This window comes from Ammospiza caudacuta, chromosome 2 (assembly GCF_027887145.1).
Source record: "Ammospiza caudacuta isolate bAmmCau1 chromosome 2, bAmmCau1.pri, whole genome shotgun sequence".
NCBI lineage: Eukaryota > Metazoa > Chordata > Aves > Passeriformes > Passerellidae > Ammospiza > Ammospiza caudacuta.
In genome coordinates this window covers 113384262-113411261 of record NC_080594.1, presented here as the reverse complement: position 1 = coordinate 113411261, position 27000 = coordinate 113384262, and the positions used below count along the sequence as shown (strand labels likewise).

General features: G+C 47.4%; 1 protein-coding gene across 1 annotated transcript in view; it reads left to right on the top strand.

Annotated features, from left to right (window-relative positions):
- BCOR (BCL6 corepressor) overlaps positions 1-26060 on the top strand; it is an 81690-nt gene extending 55630 nt beyond the window's left edge. Inside the window, exons 7-15 of the mRNA XM_058824821.1 lie at positions 1406-1687; positions 2077-2430; positions 8062-8390; positions 8721-8984; positions 15043-15209; positions 22070-22215; positions 23334-23411; positions 23624-23774; positions 24942-26060. Coding sequence (XP_058680804.1) covers positions 1406-1687; positions 2077-2430; positions 8062-8390; positions 8721-8984; positions 15043-15209; positions 22070-22215; positions 23334-23411; positions 23624-23774; positions 24942-25236 — 2066 coding nt within the window. The 3' untranslated portion in view covers positions 25237-26060. The remainder of the gene's footprint in view (positions 1-1405; positions 1688-2076; positions 2431-8061; positions 8391-8720; positions 8985-15042; positions 15210-22069; positions 22216-23333; positions 23412-23623; positions 23775-24941) is intronic.
- The last annotated feature ends 940 nt before the right edge of the window (positions 26061-27000 follow it).

Sequence of the window (27000 nt, the reverse complement as noted above, 5' to 3'; positions counted from 1 at the left end):
GACAGTTTGGCTGCCTCCAGATGCTGGCAGTGGTGGGTCTTGGAGGGCACGAGAGGGGAAAAGGGGTTGCAGGGCAGCAATTTCAGCCCTGATAAGGGGGTAGAAAAGTTGAAGGCCAGGCTGGACAGGGCAACTGTAAAAAACTGAGTAAAAGGGAGAGAGGATCTGCAGGAGGGAAGGGCAATGGAGCTATCAGTAGTCCAGGTAGGAAAGCAGCAAATGTGTTTGCAGGAAGGGAGGTGGGAGAAGGAGGAAGGGCGGGAAGGAGGAAGAGGAAAAGGGACAGTGAGCCATGGGGAGGTAGGATGGACCATACAGTTTGCCAAACAGCAGCAGAGGGGTGGAGTGTTGGTCAGCCAGGAGTGCTAAAACGTGAGAACCGCAGCTTGTCTGTGGGAGTTGTAAATAGGAGCTGATTGTCTGTGTTGAAGTCTGTACTGCATCTCTGCCTAACCTTGCCTTTGCTAGCTTGGTTAAACCGAGGAAAATAACGTTACTCAAGATGGTGATTAAGTGTAATTTTAAATCAAGCATCCATTTAAAATTGCATAGGCTGTCTCTGAATTTGAGAAAACAGTATTGGAGGGGAGCTGAAGTTGGTGAGGGCAAGGCAGCATGGGTGTTTTTGTGGCTAATTTGTCAGACTAGTTTCTAGTAAGCTTTTCAGAGCTCACCCTCTTGCTATTGCTGGAAATACTCCTAGAAAAAAGTGAGGTCTGTTTTAAAAGGAGGTGACAGAGATCATGTGAGGTACAGTGACTGGTTGGTTACTTGAAGTGAGGAAGCCTTTTTATAACCTTGGATTCAAGTAGTGCTTTTTTGCAAAATATCACAGCTATTCTTAGTGGTATTTCTGTGTCCGTGTGTGCGTGTTCTGTATACCATTTATATCTCCAGAAAAAGGGATGAATGCTTTTAAGCCAGACTCTGCAATTTGATGGGAGAAGTTAGTGAAAGATTAGGAATTAAGGGAGGACTAATACTTGGTTGTCATCAGAAAGTGTTTTTGAACTGGATTGCTACTTGCCACAGTTTAGGGGGGTGAGGTTGCTTTCTGAAAAGGGTTTGTGCTTTCAGTATCTAAAGATGTTTCTTTATTTAAAAAAGCATATTGTGATGTTTCTATGGATACAAGTATAGTGAATATTGTGCTTCTTAGATTAATGTAAAAACAACACAAAGTAGTGTTCATTTGGGAGTTTTGTGCTTAACTGTTGAGAAAACTGCTGCCTTAGGCTGGGCAGAGGAGACTTGTTCCCAAGTACAATTTTGTGTTTATTTGCATGCCTCATGAGCTGTAATTCACTGGAGATGACATTGAAGAGATCAGAGAGCAAAGCCTTCTCACAGTGAATTGTGTCGTATTTATTAGGTCTTGTGGTATTTGTTTGTTTTTTATTTTTAGGTAACTTTTCTAGTACAGAAAACAACCGAGGTCACTTTCTTGAAACTCCAGAGGAAAAAGATCTCTCAAATGAGAAATGTTATTTAGAGAGACATTCTGTATATGAAAAGGCAGAAGACCAGCCAACAGAAGATTTTGGCCAACATTCATGTCCACGTCTGGACAGGAAACGTAAACACTCTGGTGAGAGAGTGCAAAATGATGGCAGCCAAAATGAAAGCTTTGTGGATGAACTGCAGGACGAAGTTGTATCAAAAGCAAAAAAGAAAAAGAACTCCAAAGGTAAGACAGCATTTTGCTTTGGTTTCTCTCAAGGAATGTCTTGTGAAAGGAACGTCCCTTTGGCTTAATGTGTTTCCATTTTTGAACTTGCTAGTTACTAATGTGAGCACTGTCATTTCACTTTAAATTATATATATGTATATATATGTATGTATATATATGTGTATATATATATGTATATATAAAAAACTTGGAATGTAAGGATAAAGTCATTGGCCCTGTAGCCACAGCAGTGCAAGTTACTGTAGTGCATGTAACCCGTAATGAGCGAAGCTTTAAAATGCATAGTGTGGTGCTAAAGCTGAGACTATATGCCCCGAAAGTGAAATGTAGCTTTTGTTTTAAGTTGAGGGGGCTTTTTGATTAATTTTTAGTTATTTTTCCATTAGATGACTGGCCTGAGAGGGAAATGACAAACAATTCCTCTAACCACTTAGAAGAGCCCAATTGTAATGAGGTGACCAACCTGAAGGTGTGCATTGAATTAACAGGGCTCCATCCCAAAAAGCAGCGTCACCTGCAGCACCTTAGGGAACTATGGGAGCAGCAGGTGTCACCAGAGAGATCCCCGTCCGGCAAGTTGGGCCGGCAAAGCAGGAAAGATTTAGCTGAGGCTGTTCAGCCAGAGGCCACTGCAAAGGTCAAAGACTTCACAGAAGAAAGGCACACCAAGAAAAGGTCAGAGGCCAAAAGCAATAGAAGTTGGTCTGAAGAGTCCCTCAAAACAAGTGACAATGAACAAGGTATGCAGAGACTACTAGGGAAACCAGCTGGCTTTAGCATTTACAGTGACGCATGCTGCCACCGATGTGAAGGAATTGTCGAGAGTTTTTTTTCTTCTTTCTTTTTTTTTTTAACTATATATATATTTCTGTAGATGTCCATTTTTGTAAGGACTGACACCTCCTCTTTAAGAATTGCACTGTAGCTGATATTTGTCAGACCAGAAAACGTGTTTGTGTATGTGTGTGTAACTCTGTGTTTGTGTGTGTGTGTGCGTGTGTGTTTTGGCTTTAAATATTTTCATAGATGATGTGAAGATGAAGTTTATCTCTAGAGGAGAGCTGGGGAGGGCATAAAATGTGGGCATGCTTTTGGGTGAGAGAGGGAGCAAATGGGCTGCTAGTTGGTGTAAGGGTGTTTAACCACACGTAGGGTTTGAGGGGCTGTGAGCTTCTAAAGCAGCATCAGCACCGCTACAGCTGCACTTGATCTTGGGAACCCAACTCCTCCAGCACCTCAGCACTGCTGCCTTCCCCTGCCTTTCCCAGGCCATATGCTCAAGAGCAGATCTCATCCTCCTCCTGACAAGGATGCTTTGCTGGTTTGTCCTGAGCACATCCTTTAGACCCCTTGCACCCCATTTCCTGGCCCCTTGGCAGAGGTCTTCCAGCAGCTCTCTCCTAAGGGGTTGCTTCCTCAAAGCATATCAGCTTCCCTTGACTTGTTTTTGGCTTCTTCTTTACCTCTCACTCCGCTTCCTCTTTTCCCCATCCTCCCTCCCATTTCTGTTGATTCCCTATCCTGAGGGAAAGGCTGTGGATACAATCTGCCAAATTTTCACTGGGATGTACAGGTCACTCTCCTGTCCTCATTGTTCTCAGCCCCTGGGCACATTTTCTGCTCTGGTGCTATTCTCCTTCTCTGCAACATTTTGCTGCTGTAGCTTGGCTGGAGAACTGATAGGGAATGGAATCACACAGTGCACAGGGCACTTTTCTTTCTCTTTTCCTGCTCTTACCTCTCAGAGCACTCTGCTTGTTTTTGAGGATAGACTGTTTCTGGGAGTGGGAGCTGCATGTATGGCATTTGGGCTCCTTGCTCCTTCACAAACCTGGGAGCTTCATTACCTGGAACACATTCACATTCCAGCTGGCCTAACCTATAGTTCAGCTGAGATCCCCCTGAAAGAGGAGAGTGGATCCTCTTGTCCCATGCCATGGAAAAGACTGAGTCCAGATCGTCCTGTGCCAGTGAAGATTTTCCTTGGTAGTGTCTCTGAAAGTCACAGGCAAAAGTATCAGCTTCCCTTCCGTCCTAAAGCTCCTCATCTGTCCTTCTCCTTGGTAGGATTGTCTGAGGGCAGAAACCCCCAAACTTTGATGCTTACTGATGGGGAAGGATCCATCCAAAAGGATTTGTGCAGTAGGAGAACAAAACTTAGTTTAACAAACCAAGGACAAAAAGGAGCTGTGACTCTTAGTTCCTTTGTTTATGTGCTGCCTTGGTGAGCATGGTATTGACTCAAACACCCCTGCCCCTCACCTTGATACTTTCAGAGAGAGATACCTTGTAGAGATCAAACCAGGGTCACTAACAAGAGGCTGTATTGTGTAAGGATGCTCTCACTTTGCCCTGGAATCCCTCCCATGCCAGTGACAGGCTCATGGCCTTGGGAAAGAAACGGAGGTGGCTCCCAATTTATGCATTCAGGTTCACTTGCCCTGTGGCTGTGAAAAAACTCTTGGGTTTGGAAGCTACTATAAAACCATAAACTTGATTAAATTGTGCTTTGCTGTTTGTTGTACAAAGACAGTGGATATCATTCAGATAATTTTGCTGGTGCTTCTCCAGGCCTGTTGAAGTGTAAACTTTTGAATTTCCTCGTTCTTAGTAGACTGGGATGAGGACATTTTTCCCCATTGTGTGACAGAGCATCCTCTGCATGACAGTCTCGTGGGGATGGAGACTTCCAACTTGTTTGTCTTGCTCAGGACTAGTCCTCAGACTTTCCTTAAACAAGCAGAGACTAACAATATGAGAATGTACACTGTCACTTGCAGCTTTTTTTTTAGTTTGGGGCTCGGAGCAGCTGTTCTCTGTGCTCAAGCACTGCCTGCAGTTGTGGCAGTCTCTGCTGCTGGGCAGCTGGTTGTATCCCAAGGAGCAGCCTGTAACAGGACATGAGGGTGCCTCTGTGCCTCTGAAGCCTCAGTCTAACATTAGCAGGATGATTTGCCACTCCTGCCTGCAAATCTCTGGGAATGTGGAGGCTTCTGACTTCTGGGTTTGTTACTCCACTTGTGTTTATGCAGAGCAGTGTGGGCAGCAGGTCAGGGGAGGTGATTCTGTCTCTGCTGTGCTCCTGTGAGACCCCACCTGCAGAGCTGTGTCCAGTTGTTGGGCCCCAGCATGGGAAACATGGACCTGCTGGAGCAAGTCCAGAGGAGGCCACAGACATAATCAGGGGGCTGGATCACCTCTGCTGTGAAGACAGGCTGATGGGACTGGGGTTGTTCAGCCCAGAGAAGAGAAGGCTCTGGGGAGACCTCATAACACCTTCCAATACCTAAAAGAGGGCTCTAAGAGAGCTGGGGAGGGACTTTTGACAAGGACATATAGTGATAGGACAGGTGGTAATGGATTTTAAAGGGGGTAGACTTAGATAGGTTATCAGGAAGAAATTCTTGTCTGTGAGAGTGGTGAGGCACTGGAACAGGCTGCGCAGAGAAATTGTGGCTCCCACATCCGTGGAAGTGTTTAGGGCCAGGTTGGATGGGGCTCTGAGCCTCCTGATCAAATGGAATGTGTCCCTGCCAATGGCAGAAGGGTTGGAACTGGATGATCTTTAGGGGATGGTCTCCCTTCCAACCCTGAACCATTCTGTGATTCTGTGATCCTGTTGCAAAGTGATGTTGCTGTGCTGGGGTGCAGCAGGTCCATGAACATGGGGATGCTGCTGCCTCAGGGCACCGCACTGCCTGCCCAGCCCCATGACCAAGGCAGAAGCCAGGGCCTGTGCTGGGGTCCCAGCTGAGCAATAACCCTGCGCTGCTGGAACATCTCCTGATGCTCCCTTGGGAGCCGCAGCCGCTCACGCCGTGTGAGGAGAAAACCAGAGCAGCGCGGAAAGAGCAGCCCTGAGGAGAGGAGCCAGGAGGATCTCACCCTCCGGGAAGCATGTGCCAGCCCCTGGGAGCTGCCTGGGCCTGCAGGCAGCCTGGCTTGGCAGGCAGGAGGAGAGGAGGCAGCTGCCGGGGGAGCTGAATGGACAAGGAGCGTTCAGGTGACGCGGCAGCAGCTGCGGCTCCGCGCGGACCTCGCGGCTCCTGCGGGAAGGGAGACAGGTCCTGCTCTGAGTCAGACTTGCCACAGCCCACATCAGGCAGAGGCCTGAGTTCTTTAGGGATTTTGGTTTGGGTTTTCTTTTTTTCCATGGATGTTTAGGTGTATTCCCACTCACTCTTGTTTTTCTTCTCTCTCTTTGCGTGGTAAGGAAGATGGGGTGGGATTCCAGGATCAGTCACTTGCTGCTTTTCTGCTCTTGCTGTCTTGCATTTCCCAGGCTCATGCTTGGCTTTTTCTGTCTAATGCTGGTATATTGCAGTGTTACTGATCCTGAAGCTCCTGGGTGCACAGCATAGCTGCTCTCCATCTCTCAGCTCCAGTGCACATTTAGCCTGGTGCCTGCTGTCACCACTGTGGAGGGTCAGAGTGAAGCACAGAGTTGGTGTGGAGTTTGCAGGCAGGAGAACACATTTTCTGTGGTGATTAAACTTCTGCTTTCAATGCCTCGGCATGTCTGCATGGGAAAGCCTGCAGTTCTTTGAGATAAGCTTCCTGTGGTTTTTTTTCCTGCATCCTTTCAGTATCTCTCTCCTTCTCCAGACCTGTGAGTGTTTCATTCTATTGTAGTTTTTCCGCATGCAGCTGTTTGTTCCATTTGCACTCACCAGAGCTCCTCGCTGTTGCTTTCCATCTTTTCCATATTTTTTTCCTTTAGTAAGTGATTAAGTAGGTAATGATGGTACTTCTGTATTGGAATTGGGCTTTTCATATGCTGCTCAATTAGGTTAGTTGGGAACATGAGAATTAAATACTCCTTACTTTGTGCTATCTACAGAGTTGGAAAGACACCCTTGCATCCATAGGCTCAGCCTACAACTAGGTGCCTTCCTTCAGTATTGCAAAGCCTGAAAAACTTAACATGATTTTTGCTGAACAATCTGCACATCATGTCTCCCATAAATTCCCTGACATCTGCTTGGCAAGCCGTGGTATGTGTCTTTTTCTAGAAAGTGGCTCAAAAGAACTGAGGGATTTCTGTTTTCATCCTTAATCTAGAAAGCCTTCTGTGATTTGCTTTCACAGATCTATTTAAAGGAAGACTAAAGTGTGAAACTGCCCACCAAGAGGATTCTAGATTTTATTTTCTTTTTTACCAACTGGTTCTGGACCGAATCTCTTTAAGTAGGGGTGTCTCTACCCTGAGCACCTGCTTATTGGCTCCTGCCATCTCTTCTGTTCTGAAAGTAGCATCACTTCAGAGATTTCTCAGAGCAAGGGAGCCTCTTTCAAGTCCTCAAAGTTTTTTCCACACCTTCCCTTGGTGGTGTGGTATTATTTGGCTGAAGTGTCCCTTCCTTTCTAGCAGCCTTTAATTTTTCTGCAAGCAGTTGGTTCTGAGGTCACCTCAATTCTCTTCCCAAGGGAAATTCAGGCTATAAAAAGTCAACTTTCCTGTCCTTGTTTTGTTGTAAGCCTGCTTGCACTGCGAAAAAAACCCCAAAACCCCATGCTTTTTGCATGTGGCCCAGGTTGTGGGATCCAGCTTGTTGGAGCTAACCCCCAGAGAAAACCCAGCCCTGCCAGTGTCCTGCCACAGGCAGCAGAGCACTGACCTTACTGCCCCAGTGTCCCAGAAACACTCACTTCTCAATGCAGTTCTTGGGGGAAAGAAACATCTGATTGCTTTTCCTGCAAAATCCCGTGCTTTTTGATGGAGAGGTTGCACAGAGCTTCTGTAGGGACAGCTCCTTGAGTAGTTTTTCTTCTCTTGGCTTGATTTTGAAGTCAAAATGCTGCTGAGGAGGTGTTCCCTGTCTTGGGACTAAGCTCAACATTCCCACCTCTCCCAAAACACCACTTCCATGATGCAAAACCAGCACACTGTCCCAATAAATCTGATCCATGCTCCCCCCTTTCTTCCTGTCCCCTCTTCCCTCGCCATCCCCGTGTCTGCACTGAGACACACCAGGCTGGCCCAGGCTGCTGGAGGAGTTGGTTCCCCTTCAGATCAGGCAGTCCTAGGTTAGGAGGGGAGTTTTTCCCTGCTGCTGTTCCACTCTGCCCGTGGTGGCCGGGCTGTGGCACTGCCAAGCTGGCCTGGCACGCATCCCCACAGCCCTGGCACTGCCCAGCACCTGCGTGGGGCATTTAATTCAGGGGTTTTTATTATTGCCCAATAACCGCTAGCGCAGCGTCAACGGGCAAGATGCTATTTGCAGTTTGGATGTGGAACGCTTAAAATATTAACGATTTGAAAATGTAATTGTAGATCTCTTAAGCATTGGAGGAGCTTGTGTTAAGTGCTAGCAATGCGTTTTGCTTTTAACGCACCATGCGATGTGTAATGCCTTTCCCTTCCCATTTAGGCTTGCCCGTATTCCCGGTGTCTCCGCACATGAAGAGCCTTTCATCCACCAATGCAAACAGCAAAAGGCAGGCTCAGCCAAGCTGTACTCCAGCCTCGAGGTTGGCTGCCAAACAGCAGAAAATTAAAGAAAGCCGGAAGACAGATGGGCTGTACACAGACGAGGAGGAGGATTTCCAACATGCATCTCTGATGCCGAAATACAGCGAGTGTGAGAAGCCATCAGGGAAACGTCAGTGTAAAACAAAACACTTGGCACTGCAGGAGAGGAGAAGGAGGTCATCTCTGACAGGGGATGACACCACAGATATCGAAAATGCTGAAGATAAGGTATCTTTATTTAGACTTAATTGTCCACCAGCCTCTGAGAAGGCAGAGCCAGCTTGCTTAAAACTAACGCACTGTTGTGCATGCAGGGTAGCGGGGATTGCGTTCGGATTTATCTGTGGATGCTTTGCACATTTTGTGTTTGCTTTTATTAACCTTACTTGAAGGCACTGTTACAAGGGTGAAGCATTTTGTGTTTAAAAGCTGTAGCGGGTCTTCCTTTAAAAATTAAATACCGGTAGAAAAGTCTTAATTCCTCGCTGACAAAACACAGTCCCATCACAGTACTGTGCAAACAAAGATAAAAACCCCCTGGTGTCACGGTTTTGACAGGTACCGGTAACGAGGAAAGTCAGGAAGCGCCCGGAGCCGAGCTCAGACTGCGACTCCTCGCCGGCCAAGCCGTTTGAGCAGAAGGCCTACGAGCGGCTGCCGCAGGTGCCCGCGCTGCTCCCGCAGCCCCTGGCGCTGCCCCTGGCCAGCCCCGGCCCGGAGAGCACCCCCAGCCGGCCCATGCCCCCCGAGGCGCGGCGCCTCATCGTCAACAAGAACGCGGGGGAGACGCTGCTGCAGCGCGCCGCACGCCTGGGCTATGAGGTGAGGCTCCCCCGGCGCCCCGGGATGGGCTTGGCTTTCGGATTCCAAGAGTTAGCGGATCTCGGTTGGGTCGCTGGAAGTTGTAGCCCCCGTTCCCCTGCTGCTTTTCCCTCCCTGGTGTGGGGGTTTGGAGGCAGGTTGATGTGGGAATGACTCCCCAGCACTGCTGGGTCAGCTGGCAGGGGTGCAGGGTGAGCAGCATCCCGCGGGAATGAGCAAGGGTAAAGTTTTATTGGTAACCCTCACTTCCCTTTAGATATAAACCACCTGCAAACAGAACAAATGTCTTTTTTTTTTTTTTTTTTCCTTTTTTCCTCCCAAGTAATCTTTATGGTGATCTTTAATGAGCTGTATGTTTTCTGCTTTTGTTGTTTGTGAAGAGCGCGTAGTTTAGGAGAAGGGCTTTATTTTTGTTCTTCTCTCCAAGGAGTATCTGGTATGTGACACAGGATGTAGCGCTTAGAGTGTCCTCTTGCATGATCAGACACATCATAGGAGCACTCTGCATGCTTTATACTCGGCGTCTGGAGCTGCTTGGTGTAGCTGGAACAATGTTGTCTAATGAAAGGGGCCCCCTGTTGCTACAAAAATCAGAAACCGATGAATCCCTTAGCTGGGCCGTTTTGAAGCGCGCTTTTATTGGGGAAGCGTGGGCATGTAGGTATGAGCGTCGTCGCTGCTCGGTTTCAGATCTGTGCAGAGGTGTTTCATTGCAGAGAGCAAGTGCTGCCCTTGGCATGGCTGTGCTGGGGTTGCTGTGCTGCTGAGGGGGCTGCCTGCACCTTGGAGCTGGGCTTGAGCCCCACGTGGGAAGGTGGCATCAGCCCAGGTCCAGGTGGGGCCTGCCCAGCCTTGGGGATTTGCTGAAACCTTGAAATGCCCTTTGTACAACTGGAGAGAGCTTTGTGTGGAGCAAGGCCTTGTCCAGCTCAGGAAGGCAGAGTTTATTGGGAAGGTTTTGTTTACCTTAGACAAAGGCTTCTGCTAACCCAGGGCACTTCAGCTGTAGCTGGGAGAGGTGGTTGTTACAACACTGCTATGGAATTCTCTGTAATTTAAATGGTTTCATTTTCTGTGGGTCCAGAATCAAAATGTGCTGTAGCATGTGCTCCCAGCTATCAGTGTGTATTTTCTTCCTGAATGGGGTCTCTCAGGGTGAGCATGCTTGGGCACTTGGCTTTCTGTGGCCAGCGCCTCTGCTGAGCACAGCTCAACGGGAGCAGCTCCCAAACTTTGTGATGGGCTGGCATCCTGCTCAAGCAGGGGCCCAGGGCGGTCCATGGAGCTCTCTGCTGTCAAACTGGCTGGTTGCAGATAGCTGGGGATACCCAGGCTCACCAAGGCATAATTGTGGGTAACATTGTGTGCTACCATGCCTTCCCATTATCACCTGGTTGGGGATTTTCATTTTATGGCTTGAATTCACCCAAAAGTTCAAGTGAACACTGTGTTTTTAATAGGTTTAAATATTCAGCTCATTTGATTTGATTGTTCAGGTGGTGTTGACAGTTGGTTCTGTTGCTGGTGGAATGCAGGGCAGGGAAAGAGCCCAGTCCATGCACCCAAACTGCTGCCAGGATCTGATGTTGTCTGTGTTTTCTGAGGCTCGGTGGTGGGTGGCTGTGCCACCCTGTTGGAGCTATGTTTGGCCCATGGTGAGCTGGGATAGTTGGATCATCCATGGAAGCTCCATAGCTGGGGTTTTTTTTCTTAATAGTGATGGGACTACTGCAGTTAGCAGAAAGTTGAATTGAATTTTCTTTGCACAAAGAATGAGAATGATCAAGAAGTAAGACATTCCTCTCTATAAAAGAAAAAAAGGAAGAAAAATCTGATGAGTCAAGGTACCATGCTGGTCTGTGACCTTTGGCAAGTACACAGGTCACTTTGCTGCCACCCCTGTTAGCAGGGCAGCAACCTGTGGTGGGCACATGGGGCTTCCCTGGCTGCTGTGATGGCACAGCTCCGTGGCAGGGGAGGCAGATGAGTTTGCATCATCAGGCACAGCGTGCAGAGGGAGCTGAGTGCTGATTCAGGCCTGGGAGCTGGAAGCGGCTGGCACCGCAGGGCACCGTGGAGCCCTGGCAGGAATGCTGTGCTGCCCTGGGACCGGATGAGCTCGTGCCTGCCCTTGGCAGCCTGCCTGCCTTTGCAGCAGGGATGCCCTGAGGCTGTGCAGAGATCCCACTCCAAAGCCTTCAGCATGCAGAGGTGCTGGCAGAGGCTGTGTGTGTATCACTGCTGGAGCCGTGGGGAGCCCCAGTGCTGCGAGGCCATGAGCGTGTCCTGCTGCCAGTGCCACTGCTCTGTCCTGCTGCCAGTGCCAGTCCCGTGTCCTGCTGCCAGTGCCACTGCTCTGTCCTGCTGCCAGTGCCAGTCCCGTGTCCTGCTGCCAGTGCCAGTGCTCTGTCCTGCTGTCAGTGCCAGTCCCGTGTCCTGCTGACAGTGCCAGTGCTCTGTCCTGCTGTCAGTGCCAGTGCTCTGTCCTGCTGTCCTGGTGCAAATGTGCCCCAGGTCACTGCAGGAAGCAGGACATGATTTTGCGTGTAAAGCTGACCCGAGTGTGAAATGTCGAAGGAGAAGTGTGGCTGGTGTCTGCTCAGATAAATTGCAGGGCTGCAGGCAGCAAGGCTCCTTAAAGACAGAGCAGCAAATGGTCTTCAGCCCTGGAAATCCCTGATAAAGCTGGTGGGAAGCTTTGTCTTTCCCTTCCTAGGCTTCTGCATCAGGCCATGCCTCAGCAGGATGTTACCAACTCATCCCAGTGTATGGCCGCTCCAGAATCCCTTCTGTTTTCCCCATTTGAAACAAATGACTTGAGATAATGGTAGTCTTAAAACTGTAATTTACTTTTTGTGAAGAGGGAATTACAGGGAGCGTAGAGTCTTTTTGGGGAAAAAAATGACAAAAGGCTTGTGTAATGAATTTGATGCGAGAAGAAACACTGGCTGTCTTTCTGCCTCATGTTGCTTTTTGGTGTGTGTCTGGATTTGCTGGTTTTGGCTGGGATAGGGTTAATCTTCTTCTCAGTGTGGCTGGTATGGGGCAGTGTTTTGGATTTGTGCTGAACACAGTGATGATAATATAGGGATGTTTTTGTTACTGCTGAGCAGGGTTTACACAGATCCAAGGCCTTTTCTGCTTTTGCTGCTGCCACACTGGTGAGGAGCCTGGTGTGCATGGGAGGCTGGGAGGAGACACAGCCAGGACAGGCGACCCAAACTGACCAAAGGGATATTCCAGACCCTGGGACATCATGGATCAGAGTATAAAGTTGGAGGAGAAGGGGGGGGACGATTGGAGTGATGTTGTTTGTCTCCCCAAGTCACTGATAAGTGGGATGGGGATCTCTCCTGGAGATGGCTGAACTCCTGCCCAGCCATGGGAAGCAGTGAATGAATTCCTTGTTTTGCTTTGCTTGTGTGCATGGCTTTTGCTTTCCCTATTAAAGTGTCTTCATCCCAGTTCATGAGTTTTCCACCTTTGACCCTTTGTGCTTCTCTGATTCTCACCCTGGTCCTGCTGCTGGGGGAGAGTGAGTGAGTGAGTGAGTGAGTGAGTGAGTGAGTGAGTGAGTGAGTGAGCCAGCCTGCCTGGGGCTTGGCTGCTGGCTGGGCTGAAACCACCACAGTGGGCTTGGGAAGTTCCCTGTCAGTTTGTTACTAAATCCTTCTGGGAAGGCAGAGAAATTAGCAAAGTGAGTGGTGTATGATAGGGCATTTAAACAGAGGTGAAGGCAGGGCTTACCCAGTGTCACTGCTGCCGGAGCAGGAGCTCCAGAGCCCCATCCTGCCCTGCACAGCTCCTGCAGGGCTCCTGCATCCTGCTCAGGAATGGACACCACTGCAGGGGTCTGGTGTGATGCTGGGGAAGTGTTAAGGCTCAGCATATAATACGTGACCCAAGGGCAGTGTTCTGAGGCTGGGGGTGGGGGAATAGTGCTTCTTGGGGCCTGGGAGATGCTGAGCTCTTCCCCTGGAGAAGGAGGAGTAAATAGGAAGGGCAGCTCATTGCATATGAGGATGGATCATGCATGTGTGCATACTTTGACGTGGCTGTTCGCAGTGTGGCTAAGAAACTGCAAGAAGCAGAGGTGGAGGTGTCTGGTTATGTTCTAGTTTGACTCTTTGGATTAACTGTGAGTGATTTTCAGAATGCTGATTTAAATAGAGCACCTGAAAAGACATTAAATTGCCCTGTGGCACTCTCACAGACTTCCCCAGACCTTAGTGAGAAATGCCTGTGAAACCAAAAGTGCGTTTGTGGCACCACATGTTCCTGTATTTGGCAATGGTGGCAAATTTTTTTGTAAATTGAATAAACCATGTTAAAAAAAAAAAAGTTAATGAGGCATTTAATTAATTAACAATGTAGAGTTTTATGGTCTTTATGGTTACATTTTGTGGTTAATGACATTCTTCTTATAGCCTCTTAACACAGAATTGCCTGACAAAATTAGCTTTTTTGTCCAGTAGTAGGTATTCCACCCTAGGAGGAGTCTTTCCTTTTCACAAAAATAGATGAAACATCCTTTATTTTGAGTTGCAAAGTCTATTTTAAATGGTGACTGCATGCTAAAAGTGGCGCTGAATACAGCAGCTGCTTCTGCTACCTATATCCATCTGCTAATTTGCCTGGCAGGGTGGTCTGCTTTGAAGGAAAATTCATGCCTCCAGAGTATAATTTTGCACAGCCCTTTCTTATGGGCTTGGGCATGTGCAGGGTAAAGAGGATCTGTTCTGGAGTGATTTTTGGCCCTTGGGCTGATTAGCAGGAGTGTTCAGAGCCCCTGTTTGGTGGGAGGTGGGACTGTGGGGGTCCTGTGGGTGCACTGGGGTGGGTGGGTGCATCCCTTGTGGCAGGGGATGCTCTGGAGCCTGGGACAGGCAGCTCATTAGCTCTCAGCTCTAGCCTGGCTGGCGAGGGCCTGCTAAAAGAGCAGCTTCATGCTGTATCCTGGATACCAGCTCTCGAGTCAGGTGTACCCAGAGCACAGATTATTGCGGGCTTTCCGGTTTATTTTGAAACGGGAGGAATAAATGTGCTGCGCCCGACGTCGCTTTATTCTCCTGCTTTGGCAAAACAAGCACTCGCCCCCTCCGTGCCGTTTCTGGCTTTGCAGGAATGTCACTCAAATGCAAAATTAATGGTTTACCACTAATCTGGGAACGTGGGGGCTATTTTATGCACTGAACATCTCTTAGAAATGTGTTTTGTTTTGTTTTGTTTTGCCTCCTTTTGCATCCGGCACGAGTCGAGGAAGACTCGCACCATCCCAAATTTTGGGTTGAGTGATGGAGCAGTCATTGTTCCAAGGCTGCAGGGCAGTGCAGAGCTGAGCCTGGCCCAGGCTCTGGAGCGTGGTGGATTTGACTGCAAGATGAATTGTGTTAAATTCACACGGCTTCCTGCGGCTCCGGGCTCCTTATTGGAACCCAGCTCCTGCCTTTACTTCTGCATGCAGAAAACTGGGGTGGGTGAAAATGGGATTTCCCCAATCTCGATAGAGCCAGGCTGGTTTTTGTTTGCTGATAGCAAACCATCCTTTGTGTGCCTTAAATGTGTTTTGTTTCGGGTCATGCACTTTTTCTTTTAAAATCAAACTGACGTTGCCTGTGTTGCTGTTGCACTCGCAGAATTTTCTGTTTAAAAAATGCAGATGTAAGAGTAACAACCTTCCCACTAGCTTTACATGTAGAAGTTCTCAGAAGTGGAACAGTGTGAGTTTTGTCTGTGAAATTTTTGTGTTCTCCTTGTGTGACAGTTCCTGATGTTGGGGGTTACAGGGTCCTGCAAGGCATGGAGCTCTCAGTGTCACTTTGCCCAAATTAGTCTGCTCGGGGAAGTCTCTGCTGTGTCTCCTGAACAGACAGGACTGTCAACAGCTCCCCCTTTTATTTCCCTTTTGACTGACCCATCTCACAGAGGGTAACTTAACATATCATAGAGATTTTGACTTTAGCATCTTCCCCTCCACATTTCCTTCAAGCAGTGGAATCCGCGTGTTTACGCAGGAACCAATAACTTGATGTTCATCCGTTTTCCTTGCCGTTTGCAGGAGGTGGTTCTGTATTGTTTGGAGAGCAAGGCGTGCGACGTGAACCACCGAGACAACGCGGGGTACTGTGCCCTGCACGAGGCCTGTGCCCGGGGCTGGCTGAGCATCGTGCGGCACCTGCTCGAGTACGGCGCCGATGTCAACTGCAGCGCCCAGGATGGGACCAGGTGAGCAGCACCCCTCGTCTGTCTCTCTGTGCCCCCCTTCCCTCTGATCCTCTCCTTTGTGCTCTCCTTGTCCTGCCTGCCCACCCGAGCAGGGCACACATCATCCTTGCTGCTGCTCCTTGGCCATGCAGGGCTCCGTGACCTGCTCTGCTCCCCGGTTCACAAAGCGCTGGGGACGCGCTGCTGTTGTGGCTCGGGTTCGGGGTAATTTCTTTTCGATTCTGGGAATTTTAATAAGTTGTGCTGTTGGTTGGTTTTAGTTAGTCGGTGGAATTGCCAGCTGCAGGGCAGGAAGGAGTGATGCTTGAGCTGCAGCCCTGCTCGTGTGCCCTGCAGGTCCTTTGAGCTGTGCCAAAAGAGCGGAGTTAGCCTTGTTAGCAGGGTTACTCTGGAGAGCACTCCAGGCTTTTGTGGCCATCGGGTGTGCGAGTCCTGGATGTGCTGTATAAAAATGTTGTTTGCTGAATTGTTAAACAACTGTTAAACTATCTGCTCGTTTGATATTTTGGATTTACCGTTTCTTTTTTTTTCTTCTTTTAATCCTGAATTAGCCTTTTTTTAGTTTCCTTCACAGAATAGTAGGGGTGCTTAGTTCCTGTGCTGGCAGAATAGATAGTGAGCTTTTCTTTTTAGCTTTGTGAAGAAAAAAATGCTGCTCTGGACCTTTTTTAAGCTTCTTGTGTATCTCCTAAAGCACCTCTTTGGCCACCTCTGCGAGGCTGACCTTGGGGTAACTTGTCCTGAGCATATGCAGAGCTGTTATTCAGTCTGTGCATTTTGGGGACAGGTCTTTGTATTCTGGGAATCTCCTGCAGCTTGTTATCTTAAATGGTTTATCGCCTTCCCTATCACCATCCAAATAGCCAGGGAGGTAAAATTAGCGTAACTAAGAGCCTGCTTCTTTTGTTTTTAAGCTCTTTATTTATTAACTTGGGAAGGGAGGAGTCAGGAAAACAAAAAGAGGTCTGGTTAGGATGGTCCATTAAAAGTTCATGATGGTCCATTGTTCCCGGCCCATCACCAGCCCATCACAGCCCAAAGGAAAGCTTTTTGGAGAAACATTAAAACCCCGACTGGATTGTCAGATTCCTCCTCTGTCGCCCACGTCTTTGTAAAGAGTTCTGAGCTCTCCCGGCTGACAAACAGCCTCGCATTTTCTGCTGCCTTCAGCTTTCATATGTGACCTGTGCAACAGCGGTGAGTTGCCGTAAAAAGAACCCTAAATTATTTTTGTCTCACTCGCTGGAACAACCTATATAGAAAATTATCCCTGGGAAGCGTCTGAGCAGTCTTAATCACCCGCCAGTTCAGAGCCCACCTTTGATTTCTAGTCACAGACGGAGCTGATTTTCAAGAAAGAAACTTGGCCAGTGTACCCTGAAAAGTTGTTCTTGGGAAAATGGAATTTAGAAACGAACATAATGATGATCTGATCATAGATGGTAATGTCAGAACTCAGCGTGCTGTTGCCTCTCTTTTCTGAGGGCAGACTTACTCTTCATTTGGAAAGCTGCCCAACAGACAGCAAGGATCCAAAACACAGCTAATACACAGAGGAAAGATGGTCTGAGTTGGGCAGGACAGAGAGCAGAAGTTTGTGTAAGGAACTTTGGAACTGTGTAATGCGTTGCCTTTTGGCAGGGTCAGGCTTCTCTGTTTCTGTAGAGTAAGTCAGGACGTTTGTTAAGACATGTCCCATTTCTCTTTTGAAGGTTTTTCTCCTTAAACTTTTAGGAGGAAAGATGACTTCCTCAGCTGTGTTGCTTTTAAAATTAAAATCCAGAATATGTTAAACACGTAAAATACAGTAAAGTCTTAAAAATAACAACAAAAGCCCCCAAAACAATCCCAAAAAGTGCACCATCAGAGACTTGTCCTATTCCCTTGCTTTTTTAATGACTCTGAATTGGCTTTTTATTTTCCCCTCTGCCACCTCACTTATCCAGAGTACTTTTGGTGGTGCTGTGGAAGCTCTCAAGCCTGCAGCCGGTGGCAGTGGATGTGTGTGGTTCTGTTCAGCCTGTTTTAATGCAAAGCAGCACGGAGGAGTGATGTAACTGCGGTGGGTGGATGCAGCTGCTGTGCTGTGCGAGCACAGCTGTGCCGGGGAGGCAGCCTGGGGGTCACCTGCAGCCCTGGGCTCTGCTCCTTGTGCCTCTGACATCGGCTTTGTGGAGGGAAAGTTGTGGCTGGTGAGGGTATGGCTTTGGTCTCTGCAGGGTGTCGGTGTGAACGTGAGGGATGCAGGAAAGTTCTGTGAACGTGGAGGATGCAGGAAAGTTCTGTGAACGTGGAGGATGCAGAAAAGTTCTGTGAACATGAGGGATGCAGGAAAGTTCTGTGAACGTGGAAGGTGCAGGAAAGTTCTGTGAATGTGAGGGATGCAGGAAAGTTCTGTGAAGTCTGTGCCTCTCTCAGATGCTGCGGGTGCTCTGATCATGGTGCTGGCTCTGTGTGTGTGTGTTTTGGGATGAGGCAGGTGTCCAGCCTGGTATCAGACATCTCGGTGAAGCCAGAAACAAGCAAAATGCCAGTCTGGTGTAGGGGCAGTGAGGAGACAATGTTTGGGAATGGTGCAGTCCTTCATTCACCCAGCTCGGCACAGGATGTCCCTCTCTGCCCTTTTCACAGCACATCTGGCCAGGCTAAATGTGGTAGGTCTTGGATGTTTTTCCCCTTAAACTCTGTGCTGATGGACCACATGCAGTGCCTGCAGCCCCTGAATACACAAGCACTCTGCTGCTCAATTAGTGCCTAATCAAAGATTATTGTAGAACCCGGAGATCTTTAAGACCTGTCTCCGAGGTGCTGCAGTCACTAAGGGCTCTTAATCGTCTTACCTATAAATAATAATAGACCGTGCTTAAGAGGTGAGAGCTTCCCTTCCCGACAGGACCCCGGTGAGTGCAGAAGCTCCACCAGGGGTGTTGGGGCTGACATTAGCAAGGCTGCTTGCCCCTGTATTTGGCCTTATCTCGCTGTTCTCCTCCTCTTACCTCTGCAGCATGCCCTAGCTGAGCCCTTGCCATTATGGCCACAAAACCACATCCCAAAACTACAGACATCCCCTGACTCCACGTTGCTTGGGAGTTCTCTGGCTAGATCCTCTCTCTGCAGCCAGTTTTGCTGTATCCTTCCCGCTGGCAGCCGATGAGCTCAGCCTTTTTTTATTTTTTATTTTTTATTTTTTCCCTGCGAGGACCATGCCAAGATGGCTCTCTTGCTGTGTCCTTTCAGCTGGTCTTGGCACAGCCATACCTTCCAGCAGCTAATTGCGTTCGAGGAGAGGCAGCCCAGCCTGCCCTCCTGCCACCGCTGCCCTGCCCCTGCCCTGCGTAACAGAGCGGCTGGGAATGCAAACAGAGAGCCAAAATATGGCATTGCTCCCTCTCACTGCTGTGGGGAGAGAGCTCTGGTGGTGCCTGAGAGGCTGAGAGCGAACCATGCCTGGTCTAAATAGTTTATAATTTTGGTGGTGGAATGATAAACCCCCAGTGAAATGTTTCCCTAACTCTAGTGGAAGTAAAAATAGTGGGGAGGATTTGGCGGTACACGAGAGAGGGTTTGAGATGTGTGCCTTTTGCAGGATACTGCGGCTCTCCAATGTCCCCCGCTCCTTCTGGGGCCTTTTGAAGGGTTTGTTTTAGAAACGAGCTGTGCTACGCTAACTGTACCATTAGGGATAGAGAGTGTTTATTTCCACGATGCTCAGTGTGGAAGAGATTGTATGGCAGAGCAGCCCAGGAGAGGACTCCCAGGGATCTTCTTTTATTTTCACATCTGAAAAAGTTGCCTATTCCAGTAGTTGCTTTTGCATCCTACAAAGAGGATGGTTAAGCCCTGCCAAGACTGAAGAATACTCCCTCCTCTACTGGCTCTGCTGGGAGAAGCAAACAAATAGCTGTGCCTTTGCATGGTCTCGCTCGTCAGCTTGCCAAAAGCTGTTCTAGCCAGTAAAAGAGTCTGTCGGTGCTCTGTTTTGGCCTTTTCTCCCTTAACTTATCTATGGGGAATCTCCTTCCCCGCCCACCCCCCCTATCCCCGCCAGTGTTTTCTTTGCTTCCTTCTATTTATTGTTCTTCCTCCTTCCGCACTGCCTTACTACGCCTTTCCTTCCCCGTGCCTCTATAAATTCCCTCTCATGCCCAGGCAGCCTCCTGTGTACTCTGGGATGACAAATCTGGTCCTGCCTGCCTCTGTCTGCAGCCCCACATTGGGCTTGGTGGCCTGCAAAAGGCAGAAGGAGGCTCCATCATGGGGTTACAGCCCGTGTGCTGCAGTTTTGCCTTCCTGGGGAATGCCCAGGCACCCTTTAATAAACTCGTCCGAGTGTCGTTAAATCAATGGGAACACTGGGCCGTGATTTAGATGCTGTTTTTAATAAGTTAAGGGATCATCTTGAATTCATTACTGCTTCAAAAGCCACTTAGGTAAGTCAGATTAAAAAAAAAAAAAACCAACCCAAACTCAAACAAGAAAACCCACAAACCAATAATCCCACAACACTCCTCAACCCTCTCCCCAAAACCAGAAAATAGCAATTCTGAAATAAAATTTAAAAATAGTTCAGAATTAAAGACTCCAGAAAAGCGAGGGAGTGGGGGAGAAAGAGCATTGCCAGCACTTGGCAGCAGCCTCTGATCTGCTCATGCCTGGTGCCAGACTTTGAGCCAGGGATGCTTCATGCCCCGTGGGGGACAGGAGGGTTTGCAGCAGGGCTGACCTTTCCTGCTGCAGATGCTCAGAGTGCCGTGACCCAGCAGCTCAGGCCTCAGATGCTTGCTGACAGCAAGGAACACTCAATATTTCTGCAGCCCCCGTGTCAGCACCCCTGTTATTTGTTGGGTGTCACCTGGGATGTGACACTGTGATGTAGCACTGGCCAGATCCTGGATGTGATGCTTCCCTGTGGGGAAGCGCTGAGTCAGTAGGTGGAGGTGGGAGGGTGAGACTTGCAGGGGAATCCTGGGAATGCTGGCTCCTCCAACACTGTCTGTCTCAAAGGCTGCAGTTTCAGTGTTATTTTAGAGGCATTCCCTCAGAAACTGATAAGGGATATCCTGATGCTTTGCCAGTGATCCTTATGGACCTCTCTGGTCTCAAAATGTGTGAAGGTGGCTTTCCAAAGAGTGGTGTGTTGGGCTTTGAAGGTGTCCACATGTTGTGCTCTCTGCTGGCAAGGGTCTGAGGACTGGCACAAGCTGGGCTGAGGATTGTGCTCAGCAGCTTGAGGACCACCTGTTTCTTCCTCTGTTGGTGGCATGGGGTGTATGGGAGGCAGGCAGCATGGGATGAACCCTCTTTCTGTAGGGAACAAACCACCGTGTCCCCAAGTGCACCTCCTCAAGTCAGTGCATTGTGCGCATGTCAAAACTGATAGGACATGCAGCTTTCCAGCAAGGTGGATGCAAGCAAGAGCATCCATGTAGCGGATATTAGTCACCCTAAATCAGAGCCTACTGGAAATTGCTTGGAGCAAATACATCTGGGACATCTTTCTGAGATGTACCAGAGTCACCCTCCTCCCTCTCCTACCAGCAGTGCCATGTGATAGATGGGAAAATGGCGGTGTGCCATCCTCTTCTAACTGATCTGATCCTCCCCTCCTCTGTGCTGAGCTTTCGTGTGTGCCAGGTGATGCCAAAGCAGTGGTGACCTTGAGGGGACATTGCCCTGAGAGGCAGCAGTGGTGGGGTGTGCCCTCCTGGCAGCAGGAGGGATTGAAGCCCTGTTTGTCAGCCGAGTGCTGCTTGGCAGATCCGGAGATGGAGCAGAGAGGATCACTTGGCTGTGCTTCCAAACAACTTCCCCTGCTAACATCACTGTGAAAGCTTTCCAGGAAGGCAGTGTGTTGTGTGATCCTGGTGAAAGTCCTTCCTTGCCTCTCCTATTAGCTCCCTTGACAGCCTGGTTGGGGGCAGCAGTGTTGACAGCCCAAAGGAGGAGCAGCGTTGTGCTGGGTTGGGCTGCCATGATCACTGCCCATGCACTGGGCTCTGCTGTTAGTTCCCTGCTCTTGCTGTCTAAGGAAAAGATGGGATTTTAGCACATCTTCATTAGTCTGAAGGGTAATATGTTCTACTTCCAGACAACTCCCCGTTACGTATAATCAATTTTAAAGGCAGAAGTTAATGCGATTTATAATTAGCGATAAGGAATTCTAAACCTGGAATTGCAGGCCTGTGTATTAATGAATAATCCTTCTGAAGGCTCACAAAATCTATGTGGAGCTTGTATGGATTGCTCACGCCGCATGAAATGCTTTAATTTCTGGGTGGACTACAACTTAAAATAACATGTTTTTCTATTCTCTGATTAGAAGGGTTGAATTGTGCTGCAAATATATTTACAAGTACTGTTTAAAGAGGATGTTCTGCACGGAAGTTTAATTCCTAGCAAATTTTCATAACTTATTTCTGTGTACATAATTTAGGAGCTTCGGGTAACTGATTTCCCTGCTTGCCCAGAGGCAGGCTGAATGAGCCTTGCTCCACAACACGCTGTTATATGGCAGAGATTTGGAACGGTAGAGTGACTTGCAGCAAAATGATGTTTGTGAGGCTTCACACAAACTCCTGCTTTCTGTTACAGCAGTGTAATTATTTTACTGTCCCTCCAAAATGTGTACAGCAAGGAGTAGAACGTAACAGAAATATGTGCCCTGAGCAGTCTGACTGAACACAGGAGGGGAGGGGGAAGATGTGCAAGTAAAACCGACAACAAGATGATTGGCAGCTGTATTAATAGTGTTACTTTCTATAAATAGCTTTGATCTACAGTCAAGTTTCTTGTCAAAAATATTTGCATAAAACTGTCGAGTCAAAGTGTAACTCTGTGGTTTTTATTTCATTTCACTCCAGACCAATCCACGACGCGGTGGAGAACGACCACTTGGAAATCGTGCGCCTGTTGCTGTCCTACGGTGCTGATCCAACACTTGCAACCTACTCTGGGAGGACCATTGTGAAAATGACCCACAGTGAGCTCATGGAGACCTTCCTCACAGGTCTGTGCCCACCCTGCTTGGGGCTTTTGGTTCTGGCACATGGGGGCTGGTTCCCTGTCCCCCAAATCCCTCCTGCCTGGCAGGGGTGCCTTCATGCCAAGGAGATGTGGGCTGGGATGGGCTGCAGAGCTCTCTCTTTGCCTGCAAAAACACAGAGGTTGCAGGTGGGAAGCACAGCCATGCTCGGGGGCTCCTTCTAATTGAAACTTAATAAGTCATAAGGATTATTGCACTGTCAGGTTTGATAGGTGGGTGGGAGGTCAGCGGTGCCTTCAGATTTCTGCTTGAAATGAAAATAAGAAACTTGCCAATTCAAATAGCTGTTTGTTAAACATACTCGTGTTTTCCCATGGTTTTGCTTTTTATCTTGGACTATTTTTGGTTTTGCCAGTTCTGCCTTGTTTTATATCTGAAATACTTTAAAAATACGTTAAAGGCTTTAAACATATCCATGTTATAACATGGTTTCAGGGTTCTTTTTCCTCTTAGTTTTGGATGAAGGCACTTGCACTCCCTAATAACTTACCTCTGAGCATGTTTGCAGTGCTCATAGTCCATGAGTTTAAGAACTCATTTGTTTACCTGTTTAAATGGTGCAGTACAGAAGGCACACAGGTGTTTCAGGACTCCAGTAAAGTCCAGTATCTTTGACTTCTAGCATCCTGGATCCCAGTATCTTTTCACCTATTCAGCTTGTAAATCTCCCATATCATATCTGTAGAAAAGAACTACATCTTCTGAACACACCTGTGTAGAAAAACCTTTTTAATCTATTTATTTGGGGCCACAGATTCACCCTCAAGCTGGTGTCCAGAATAATTGTGAAGGTCAAAAAATGTGGTACACACTATCTCCACAAAAATAAGATATTGCTCTCAGCATCTGAAGCTTAATGTTGGGTGTATCCCTGTTAGACCTTATGTGATTATTTGATGTGGTGGGTCATTATTTGATGTGGGGGAATGGTGTTTATATGCTGCTGTTTGCAGCATGTGTGCCAGGAGAATGGTGTGGGATTTTTTGATGGAAGGTGCTGAGGCTCTGTGACGCGCAGTCTCCTGACTTGCCAGCTTTTTGTTCTCATCAGTGTGTTTTTGTTGTTGTTTTTTCCTCTCCAGAGTATTTAACTGACCTGCAAGGTCGAAGTGTGGATGACCCTGGTTTGTACTGGGATTTCTATGGCAGCTCTGTGTGCGGTGAGCAAATGTTGCCCTTTATTTCTTTGTATGCAGAGACTTTAAAAACATGGGGCACGTGGGGGTGGGGGCTGTTTTGTTCTTGTGGTGGAGGAAGCTGGGAAGGAAGCAAACTGATTTTGTTTACAGATCACGTTATTGGGGGGAAAAAAAGCAAGACCTGCAACAGTCTTTTCCTTGCTGACTTAGCACCTTTATTCAATTTTATTTAGATCCAAAAGATGAATCTGGATTTGATGTCTTGGCAAATCCTCCCGGCCCAGGTGATGAAGATGAAGATGGCTTCAGTGATGTGTTTGAATTTGAATTTTCGGATGAGCCCCCCTTACCGTGTTACAACATCCAAGTGTGTCTCTCTCAGGGGTAAGAACAAATTCAGATTTTGGGGTAAAAACAGCTGGGATGATCTGCTTCGGCTGGTGGCAGTTTGTGTCAATGAGGAAAAGTGTTTGTGTTTATGTAACATAAATGAGAGATCAATACTGTAACTGCTGGTGTTTTTTGGAAATAAACGAATAACAAGTGAGAGGGGAAAAGGCTGGTTTGTGAGGGCTGAGTTTTTACTGCTGTATTCTAGAGCAGGACAAGTGATGTTTGAGCAGATTCCTTTCCTCATCCCAGACAGGCATCTTGTTTATAACTTCCCAAAATAGAAGTGCTGCTAGCACTTAAATTTGGGTATGATGTTTGTACGGTGTTAATTTTATTCCATGGGTTTTTCTGTTCTGCTGCTGAGTGGACACGCTTTTGTGGATGAGAAAACGACACCATTACTGCTTTTCTAGACTTTGTATCAAAACTGGTTTAGACCTCTGAACTGGAACAAACAAATAAGTATCTTAGGGAAGATCCTATGATACTTACTAATAAGCAAAGACCTGGAAAGTTGTATTATCTATTATATTCAAGATATAAATTAGATTTGTTAGTGGCTGTTGTTTACCATTTGCACCAATTTTGATGACAGCTAGCTTTAAATATTGATCATGCAGGAGTGTGGGTTTTAGTATGCTTTTGTTACATGGGTGATGGATCTAACTTAATTCCCTAAAGTGGACAAGTACAAAGATTGAATTTTAAAACTGTGTTGTTTATCTGACAAAAAATGAACATACTGTTGACTTCTATTTAATATTGGTCTCTCTGGAAGCCAGGGGTGCTGAATTTTGCGGTTGTAACTATAAGCCATCTCCTTATTAGTGAAATGAAAGTTGGGTTCAGGTGGGCTAACCCTCTGAGCTGGGGTGGCTGCTGGCCCACATGGGCACTGAGGAGCCCAGGTTTGATAGGTCCCAGTGCCCCTACATCCTGGATCTTCTCTTCCCAAAGCTGCAGGTAGCAGTACTCTGAATAAACACACACACACCTGCTCATGTGTTATTTTGGACCCCTGGGCACCAGCCTTGCTTTCGGAGGGATTGTTTGTGGGTGTGGGATCGGGGAGGGTTTGTCACACGGAGATGTGGGGACGAGTCAGCAATCCTGTGTCCTGATGTCAGTTACTGGAGCCTTTCTCCTGTGCTTCCACAGCCCACGGAACTGGCTCCTGCTCTCGGACGTGGTGAAGAGGCTCAAGATGTCCTCACGCATCTTCCGCTGCAACTTCCCCAACCTGGAGGTGGTCACCATCACGGAGGCCGAGTTCTACAAACAGACTTCCCTCAGCCAGTTGTTCTCTTGTGCTACGGACCTCGAGGCTTTTAACCCAGAGAGCAAAGAGCTCTTGGACTTGGTGGAGTTCACGAGTGAGCTCAAGACTCTGCTGGGCTCCGAGCTGCACTGGCTGCACCCGCACGAGGAGCCTCCCTTCGACATCCTCTGGTGAACCGCCAGCCCTTTCATGTACAGCGCTCTGTACAGCTCCTCCTGTATGTATATGTGTTCAAAGGAAATTGTTTCTGTAAAGAAAGGACACTATTAAATATGAAAATATCTTTCCCTTTATATAAGAGATCTGAATTCCAGTTGGATGGATTTTGGAAGAATTTTTTTTTTAACTTCAATCAGTTTTTACACAAAAAAAAATTGTTATATAATGTTTCTTTAAATGCACACAGGCTTTGGGATAAGTTTGTTATTACTCTGAACACATTTTTTTTTAAAGAACACACCCACACACATTGACTTTGTTTCATGCAAAGCACTGATTACACAGAACATACTTTTTCTAGGTGATGTGATCAAAGTCGTGTGGCTTGTTTGGGAGATAAAATTTGGTAAGGCACTTGGTGATATTATTTTCGGTTTTTTTGTTTACAGAATTACCTGCTTTGGCCAGGTAAGCACTATTGAATATAATTCAATAGTTTGTAATATAAATTAAACCATATCCATACGCATCAACTAATTGTAAGAACTTTTATATCCTAATTTAAAAGCTGTGAAATTTAGTTTTCACACATCAAACCGGATTGTTTATATATGTTTAAACATTTTATGCTCTTTATTTAAAGAAGACTTTGAACTATTTTTTCTGTACCTTGTAAAATATTGAAAAACTAACATATGTTGAAGTTGCTTGAAACTGTACATAAACTAAATTTTCTGAATTGTGTGTTTATGTTTGAGATCTGTGTTTTAACTTTGTAAGTAAATCTTCTGCCTTTGTATTTATATTTTACAAAAATTTTCTTAAAGGCAATAAAACTGTTGAGAAATGAAGAGGCTAAAGTGACTCCCATTAACTCTGTGCCTGGTTGTGACATGATCTTTATCTCATTAATGTTCATTAAAGAGGGGTGGAGTTTCCAAAGTGGGGCAGGGCTGGTAGAGGTGCAGGCAAGCAGCTGATGAAATGTGGGTTGCACTCTGTGTTGGCTTTCTAAATTCCTTGTTTGCAAGAAAACATCAGGTTTGTGCTTTTGGTGGGACAAGGGTTTAAAAGTGGTGTTGACAATACTTTCTTCACCATCTTTTAAAGAACTGTGAATAGGTTCCATCATTTTCCCTCCTTTGACATCCTTTTAATTTCAATTGGCTGAATTCTCTTTTCAATGGAGTCTGCAGAGTGGAAGTTAATAGTACCAGGGAAAATGCTTTGGTTTTAATGTGAAGCATTAAACCTATGAGCACATTTTGGGAGGATTTAAAGGGACAAGGACCAGAATGTCACTTCTGTGCAGCTCTGGAACTTCTGTCTATGAGACTGGGCTCCCTGGGCTTGGGCAGACCTTCTTGTCTGCCTTCCCCTTGTGGAAGGAAATTCTAGCTGTGAACTCAAACTCCTGAGTTGTAATTAGGGGCTGTTATTAAGAGTACTATGTTTATGACAGCAAATTGCCACTGGGGTGTTTAAACTGCTCTGCTCTTCTGATGGGGGCCAGCACCCGAAGGGTGTTGAGCAGAGCACCTGCTCAGTCTGGGAAAAGCATCTGGGAAGGAGTTTCTGCATTGTCATGAAGGCTGAAGGTAAGGGAGAACATTTCTGAGGGTGTCCTGAAGGCAGAAGGTAAGGGAGAACATTTCTGAGGGTGCCCTGGAGGGGAGGACTCAGAGCTGCTGCCTCTCTGGTGCTGAGTCTTTTGCCGAACATTTGTATTGTGTGGCTTTACAGTGGGGCTGTTCCTGTGGCTTAGGTGATGTTGTAGCT